Here is an 8,895-nt window from a genome sequence, read left to right as displayed (position 1 = left end):
CATCCAACATGACAATGTAAGTCTCAAATTCCCAAGAGGAGGACAATAAATCTAGGATAGGATTAAATATTGTAGCTTCCTTATGGCATACATCATAATTGATGAACTTTCATCCATCATTTAGACCAGAGCTTTAACATTCGTTTTGTATGCATGTAGTTTGTTACAGCATCATAATCCTTCTGTCAATTGAAAGAGAATGAAAAGATTTCATGATATTACTGTTGTGAAAGCCCCCCTTTATCTCCACAAAACCGGTTTCTGTGCTTAGTAAACAATACGCCTGACCTCACACTGATGCAGGTTTCAAGCAAGAGGTTTAAGAATAATTTATGCAATATGTTATCCTCTTTTCAAATTCCAGTTAAGTCACTGGAATTACAAATTCATTGTTATTTGTTTAAAAAAAATGTAAAGGGGAAAGTTAATGATTTTTTTAAACAATGGCAAATAAACATTTATCTGCAAGCAGCAATTATGGGATCAAGCACAAAAGTACATTCATGTCTGCATAAATGTGTGTGGTCATGACAAGTGTAACTGAATACAGTCAGTTAAGAAGATCAATATTCCTTTTAAAGGATAGTCCACCCAAAAATGATCATTCTGTCATCACTTACTCATCCTCATGTTGTTCCAAAAATGTTATTAATTTCTTGCTTGTTCTGAACAAAGAAGATGATATTTAGAAGAATGTTTTTAACCAAACAGTTTCTGGTCCCCATTGACTTTCATAGTAATGTATTTTATACTATGGAAGTCAATGGGGAACAGCAGCTGTTTAGTTACCAACAATCTTCTAAATATCTTCCTTTATGTTCAACAGTAGGAAGAAATTGAGCGTGAATAATTATTGACAGAATTTACATTTTTCGGTGAACTATCCCTTTAAATCTAAATCTGTTAGTGAGGCTTAGTCTGAAGATGATCTAAAGATTGGACACACTTTATAGGAGGAGTATAAACATAACACTAATCTGGTCAAATTGTTGACCTTGAACAATTTTTAATCATGGAAATGGGGAAAAAAATAAGATGGGAGGAAAACTCTATTATTTCAATGCTTTTGCATTTGCTTGGAAAAGCAATGATATAATGATATAACACAATGAATATAGTTATTTATTCCACCTCATATTATTTCCATCACCAGTGTTGCACTTTGTTAGCGAATGCAAAACTTAAGTTTCTTAAAGGGGCATTCCACCCATAGGAACATTGTTTTTTATTGAAAGTGGGTCATATATGTAGTCGAAATGTAAAATAAATTTTGAATTTGGTGCCTTCGTGACCGAGGAAAGACAAAAAATAACTTCAGGACGCATTTGTATGAAAGACAACAACTCCCACAATGCACCACATTGCACAGCTCCGCAAGCCACTCCCACTAATCCAGAACAGCGCATATCTGCCTATAAGAGAAATCACTCTTCCATCTACAAGGCTAGATACCACCAGAGCTTGAAATTCATTTCACACAAAATGTCTAGTTAGTTGGCGAACTCATTAGTGTATTACTCCTCGTTTTTATTTCTTTCGAAAAGGTGAATTATTGCATGGTACTGGGATGTTCAGTCAGAACATATGCGGTGCGAAACTAGGATAGTTCACAACACAAACGTCCGTGTCCTCGTCTGATTCAGAGATTTCGTCCAGGAGAAATTGTCATCGTTGAAATTCTTTGCCGCAGACGGACTCTATCTCTGTGTTCGTAGCGGTTCGTAGTTGCATAGTGAGATCACCGGCGCCACCAGTCCACCCTAACTCGAGCCAGTCTGGGCTCCTCGTCCGCGGCAGGCAGGTCTTCTGCCTCGGCTGCTCTTCGCTATAATGCGGCTTGTAAAGGTAGCCACAAACACCTGATTCAAGCATCAGACTTCCGAAATCCTCTTCTTCTATTTCATATTGAGCACTCTCCTCCGCTATTGTCATAACTTTACATCTGTCTCCACAGCGCCTGTTAGCTTAGCTTCAAACAAGATGGAGGATATTGCTTTCAGTTTCAGAGAGTAAAGTCCCACCCACTGATCTGTAATAGGTCTGTAGCGTGAGCGGGTCCCGCCCCTGGGAAAGATTGGAGAGATGAGGAACTAGTGCTTGTAGTCTCAACAGAAATCCCCTCCTCTTACACTTCCTCCGACAATGACGCAAAATGACGATTTTTGCGTCATTGTGGGAGGAAGTGTAAGAGGTAAATAACGGATTTCTCCCGTCTCAGGGGAAAATGAGAGAGTGTTGCACGACCATTCAATAGTATGACTGGGTTTCTAACAATGCAAAGCTTAGTGCAAATGGGTGGAGTGTCCCTTTAAGGGAAGGTAAATGGGTACAGACCAAAGTTTTGCCAGCGAAAACAAAGTTTCTCTATCGAACACAACATTCCTCGAGGGAACGAAAAGTTTTGCTAGTGAATTCAAAAACATTAAAAAATATAATTTTTCCTCCCATCTCATATTTTTATCCATCACCATGACATTCACTGGGTGAAGATGTATGATTTGAGGTGATATATTCCACAGTTATAGTACATTTTTGCGATTTGTCGCCTGATCAGTCTTCTAATATTATTCACAACTTTAAAAACTTTAAAGTTCTATGGTCTGTCATAAACTTCTATTATGTGAGAAGCAAAAAGAAAACGAACAAATACTGTATGTGCCATTCTTTCATTCTTGGGATAAATTATATTGTCCTTCGAATCATAATGAATGATGTTTAACAATGCATTAATTGGTAATGCACGTACTATTTCTGAATGTATTCTTCTTCCTGTAGGTGATCTGCCTCCTTAATGTCTTCACCCCTCATTCCTCGCTGGAGAAATTTGATACTTTGTGAGTGTGGGGATGAACAGAATGCATTCCTGTGCAGAAATCTTGCGCTTGTCATGACAGGCTGAGGGATGCAGTGCATGCATGCATATGTGTGGATGTGTTTGTGTGTGAGTGAGAGGATGTGCTCCATACAGAGGTTTTATGGCCATTTAAAGTTGATTTGTGTGATTTTTTTCAATTTTATTTTTATTTTATTTTTTTAACTCCAGCTTCACTAATTTACAAACTTCAGTGATACTGAAATGCTTACATTTTCTAATGTTTTTTCCCCAGCTATATGGTGATGCCATTTGTAGCTCAGGATCTTAGCCACATAATGAAGAAGAAACAATTAACCAGCAAAGTCATCATATACCTGTTCTATCAGATACTGCGAGGACTCAAGGTCTGCCTTATTTCTATTCACTGAAACTCTTTCATTCTTCTGTATTTCCGTTCTTGATGCCTTCGTTAGATGTCATACACTAACTTCCTTGTATACCACTTATTGATGGCATTGAAACATGAATATTGAATGATATTGCTGCTAATAATATGTTTTTCCTTAGTATATCCATTCTGCTGGGATCATTCATCGGGTATGTACTATGTAGAGTAAATATTGCTTGTTTATTCATAGAGTCATAAATATACACTACCGTTCAAAAGTTTGGGGTTGGTAAGATTGTTTTTATGTTTTTGAAAAAAATAAAGTATTTTTTGCTCACCAGGTTTGCATTTATTTGATACAGTAAAAACAGTAATATTGTTAAATATTAATACAAATTAAAATAACTGTTTTCTATTTTAATATATTTTGAAATGTAATTTATTCCTGTGATGCAAAGCTGAATTTTCAGCATCATTACTCCAGTCTTCAGTGTCACATGACATGATCCTTCAGAAATCATTCTAATATGATGATTTGATGCTCAAGAAACATTTCTGATATTGTAAATGTTGAAATTTGTTGTGCTGCCTAATATTTTGGTGTAAACTGTTTTTTTTTTTTTAAATTACGAGATTCATTGATGAATAGAAAGTTCAAAAGAACAACATTTATTTGAAATTGTAATCCTTTTTAACATTATAAATGTCTTTACTGTCACTTATGATCAGTTTAATGCATCCTTGCTGAATAAAAGTACTAGTTTCTTTTATTTAAAAAAATCTTACTTAGCCTAAACTATTTAACTGTAGTGTGTGTGTGTGTGTGTGTGTGTGTGTGTGTATATCTACAGTGAGGAAAATAAGTATTTGAACACCCTGCTATTTTGCAAGTTCTCCCACTTAGAAATCATGGAGGGGTCTGAAATTGTCATCGTAGGTGCATGTGCACTGTGAGAGACATAATCTAAAAAAAAAAAAATCCAGAAATCACAATGTATGATTTTTTAACTATTTATTTGTATGATACAGCTGCAAATAAGTATTTGAACACCTGAGAAAATCAATGTTAATATTTGGTACAGTAGCCTTTGTTTGCAATTACAGAGGTCAAACGTTTCCTGTAGTTTTTCACCAGGTTTGCACACACTGCAGGAGGGATTTTGGCCCACTCCTCCACACAGATCTTCTCTAGATCAGTCAGGTTTCTGGGCTGTCGCTGAGAAACACGGAGTTTGAGCTCCCTCCAAAGATTCTCTATTGGGTTTAGGTCTGGAGACTGGCTAGGCCACGCCAGAACCTTGATATGCTTCTTACAGAGCCACTCCTTGGTTATCCTGGCTGTGTGCTTTGGGTCATTGTCATGTTGGAAGACCCAGCCTCGACCCATCTTCAATGCTCTAACTGAGGGAAGGAGGTTGTTCCCCAAAATCTCGCAATACATGGCCCCGGTCATCCTCTCCTTAATACAGTGCAGTCGCCCTGTCCCATGTGCAGAAAAACACCCCCAAAGCATGATGCTACCACCCCCATGCTTCACAGTAGGGATGGTGTTCTTGGGATGGTACTCATCATTCTTCTTCCTCCAAACACGTTTAGTGGAATTGTGACCAAAAAGTTCTATTTTGGTCTCATCTGACCACATGACTTTCTCCCATGACTCCTCTGGATCATCCAAATGGTCATTGGCAAACTTAAGACGGGCCTTGACATGTGCTGGTTTAAGCAGGGGAACCTTCCGTGCCATGCATGATTTCAAACCATGACGTCTTAGTGTATTACCAACAGTAACCTTGGAAACGGTGGTCCCAGCTCTTTTCAGGTCATTGACCAGCTCCTCCCGTGTAGTTCTGGGCTGATTTCTCACCTTTCTTAGGATCATTGAGACCCCACGAGGTGAGATCTTGCATGGAGCCCCAGTCCGAGGGAGATTGACAGTCATGTTTAGCTTCTTCCATTTTCTAATGATTGCTCCAACAGTGGACCTTTTTTCACCAAGCTGCTTGGCAATTTCCCCGTAGCCCTTTCCAGCCTTGTGGAGGTGTACAATTTTGTCTCTAGTGTCTTTGGACAGCTCTTTGGTCTTGGCCATGTTAGTAGTTGGATTCTTACTGATTGTATGGGGTGGACAGGTGTCTTTATGCAGCTAACGACCTCAAACAGGTGCATCTAATTTAGGATAATAAATGGAGTGGAGGTGGACATTTTAAAGGAAGACTAACAGGTCTTTGAGGGTCAAAATTCTAGCTGATAGACAGGTGTTCAAATACTTATTTGCAGCTGTATCATACAAATAAATAGTTAAAAAATCATATATTGTGATTTCTGGATTTTTTTTTTTTAGATTATGTCTCTCACAGTGGACATGCACCTACGATGACAATTTCAGACCCCTCCATGATTACCAAGTGGGAGAACTTGCAAAATAGCAGGGTGTTCAAATACTTATTTTCCTCACTGTATATATATGTATATAGTGTGTCCGTAACAGTGACACATAAAAGCATGATTAAATGCAAAATGTAGTCATGAGATTATTACAAATGCACTGTAGCTCATTGTTTCTTTTAATGTTTGTAAAATTGTAAATAATATATTAGGTTCATTTATATCCAAGACACTTAAATAATCAGAATATGACCAAATTCTGATTAACTTTGGAATATTTTGTGCATGTAAATGCAGTCCCTGATAAAACATGATGAAATGACACTAGTATCTTGTTTCAGGATCTTAAGCCTAGTAACCTCGCAGTGGACGAAAACTGTGAATTAAAGGTAAACATAATGATCAGAAAATAAATGATCAGCAAAATAATAGTAAATAATATTCCAAAAATGATCATTTGTTTCACTACTGCTTTTTTCCCCTCATAAAACCTTTCCTCATTCCTTCACCATTTTTAAATTTATTTAAAGAGGCCATATTATGCGCTTTTTCAAAGTATTGATTTTGTTTTTGTACTCTACTAGAATAGGTTTTCATGCTTGAATGTTTAAAACATTATTTTTCACATATTTGACATTGTTGCAGCACCTCTCTTCCCAGTCTGTCAGTAACGCCAGAGATATTGTTACTGGGAGATACGTGGCTCTACCATTGGAAAAAGCGTAACGGCTAACTTGGATCAGGTGTTTCTTGATAACCAATCACAGTACAGCCTTCATGTCATTGAATTTGGTTTCAGAGTTGTGCAATAGTCGATCACTGCAGCAAACATGCTGAAGAGTGGCGGACAAGCTGTCGATTCATTAAATTATAAGCTATTTCCTCACAAAAGTGTTTTTTTTTTTTAGCATGGTGAAGCCTCTCCTCCATTGACATCCATTCAAAAAACAGCCTCTTGTCTCCTTCTCTGCGTATCCCTTTAAGCAATAAGAAAGGTTTGGTCCGATGGTGGAAAAGTGGCTTATGTGGCCTGTTTCTTACACTATTTGTTAGATTCTGGACTTTGGACTGGCAAGACAAGCGGAAACTGAGATGACGGGCTATGTGGTGACTCGCTGGTACAGAGCCCCCGAAGTCATTTTCAACTGGATGCATTATACTCAAACAGGTGACCTTTGACCCTTTAATTATTGACCCGCCCAACACATTGTGTAAAAGGCGATTTACAGAGTTTTAAGTCACTGTATTAGTCTTTTGTCACAATTTTACTGTTCTTTGTTCAGTTGATGTTTGGTCTGCTGGCTGCATCCTGGCCGAGATGATAACAGGAGAGGTGCTTTTCTCAGGCAGTGACAGTATCCTTTCTCTTTCCTCGCTTTTTAAATATGTCCGTCAAGCAAAAGAGTGCCTATTCCTTAACGTTATTGTTTAGGTATTGACCAGCTGAAGAAGATCCTCAGCCTGACAGGCACACCAAACTCAACGCTTGTTATGAAAATGCAAAGCAAAGATGTAGGCATATACCGTCAGACATCTGTTATTGTCCATTTTAGGAATATTTTTCGAGTCTGTTTGTCGTTATTGTATTGATGTGTTGGCAGGCTCAGTCATATGTCCGCTCACTTCCAGTCCAAAAGAAAAAGGCTTTCAAAGAGGTCTTTTCTGGTATGGATCCTACTGGTATGTTCACAACTCCCATATTGATTTCACTTTTATAAACATTTTAAACCTAAAACCCAGTAATTATTAACTAACAGCTTAATGTGTGTGATATTGCATTGTTTTGAATGGGTAAAAGTCGCCCTCTAGTGGTAGACTGCTACATTAGCTACTATATTGCTATGATAGCTGTTATTATTTTGGCTTCGTAAAGCCAGTATAAAAGCTTGTCCCATCTGTTGCATCTTTACCTGTAATTCAGCTTTGATTTAATGCGTGTTCCATCTACAGCCACTGATCTGTTGGAAGGCATGCTGGTTTTGGACCCGGAGGTCAGACTTACAGCAAAAAGTGGTCTTTCACATCCATATCTGTCTGAGTACCACGACCCTGAAAACGAGCCTGTGTCTCCTGCATACGATGATTCTTTTGAGAGTCTGGATCTGGCCGTCAGCGAATGGAAGAGTGAGAGCATATACATACACACACAAAACTCTTATCTTATTTAGCATTTAAAATATCTTCTGTACTCTGACACTCTGTTGAACCTGCTTTAAATACATTTCTAAATTGAGGTAGCCTATATTTATATTTAAAGCTACCTTTTTTATGTCTCACAGGTCTTATCCACATGGAGATCATGACATTTGACCCAGACAACCCCAGAGTGACTGCAACATAATACCTCATCTTTACATCACCAGGACAGCACTCTAAAGAATTACAGACACTGATGAACTATCGTTCGCTTCTTTTATCAAACACCATTAGATATCTTTAACACCTGTTGTTATCAAGCACAGTTTACTAGATATAAATATAAATCCTTTTTTGTAATCAAACACTTAACTGGCTATCTTCAAACACAGATATTGACTACATCAAGTGTGTAAACAAACTTTTAAAGAATGTACTCAAGTATTTTAAAATAATGAAATGAGGAGAGATAAAAGTGTAAAAAATAAATGACTTTTTTTGTGTGGATGTCTTTGTGCTGTCTTTATATTATATTATATAAAATTATATTATATTGACTTAACACTTTATTTTACAGTGTCAGTTATAGATTTTACATGTAGTAATAACTAAATTCTGCATAATTACATGCAATTAACCCATATCCTGGCCCTATAGTAAGTACATGTACTTAATTTGTATTACTCAGTACTTAAATGTATAATTACACTGTAATACTGGCACCTTAAAATAAAGTATAAACTATATCGACATTGAATATTAACTGTTTATCCTCATGTGAGGATCATCATCCTAAAATTAAATTTAAAAGGCATTGATCTATAGTTTCTTGTAGCTATTAAGACTCAATTTATAATGTGGTATTAATATTATAAATATATCTAAAATATTATTAGGAAAATATGTAGATTCTTTTAATTACATTTTTAGCTGTGTTTCCTTTTCTACTCCTAACCTAATTTTAATTGATTTACTCATCAATCAATCAATCAATCACACATAATAAAAAACACTAACAAACCATACATTGAAACAATACCATCAATAAAACATAAATTGTCAATTTCCGTTATCAAAGGTCAAAGAATAGAGGTGGGTTTTAAGAAGAGACTTAAAAACAGACAATGAAGATGCCTGTCTAATGTGCAGAGGTAAATCGTTCCACAATGTA

General features: G+C 36.8%; 1 protein-coding gene across 1 annotated transcript in view; it reads left to right on the top strand.

The window, feature by feature from the left end:
* Positions 1-8,230, top strand: part of LOC311073164 (mitogen-activated protein kinase 12) — a gene marked incomplete at its 5' end in the record, with an annotated part of 38,972 nt that extends 30,742 nt beyond the window's left edge. Inside the window, 10 exons of the mRNA XM_084098646.1 lie at positions 2,776-2,834; positions 3,108-3,219; positions 3,383-3,412; positions 5,930-5,977; positions 6,642-6,756; positions 6,872-6,943; positions 7,021-7,100; positions 7,190-7,268; positions 7,539-7,712; positions 7,868-8,230. Of these exons, the coding sequence (XP_083954772.1) occupies positions 2,776-2,834; positions 3,108-3,219; positions 3,383-3,412; positions 5,930-5,977; positions 6,642-6,756; positions 6,872-6,943; positions 7,021-7,100; positions 7,190-7,268; positions 7,539-7,712; positions 7,868-7,929 (831 nt within the window). The 3' untranslated portion in view covers positions 7,930-8,230. The remainder of the gene's footprint in view (positions 1-2,775; positions 2,835-3,107; positions 3,220-3,382; positions 3,413-5,929; positions 5,978-6,641; positions 6,757-6,871; positions 6,944-7,020; positions 7,101-7,189; positions 7,269-7,538; positions 7,713-7,867) is intronic.
* Between the last annotated feature and the right edge of the window lie 665 nt (positions 8,231-8,895).

The sequence above is a fragment of the Abramis brama genome (genome assembly GCF_963993115.1).
Source record: "Abramis brama genome assembly, chromosome: 22".
In the NCBI taxonomy this organism is placed as follows: Eukaryota; Metazoa; Chordata; class Actinopteri; order Cypriniformes; family Leuciscidae; genus Abramis; species Abramis brama.
Note: the sequence above shows the minus strand (reverse complement) of the source record. Positions and strands in the feature narration are given on the sequence as shown.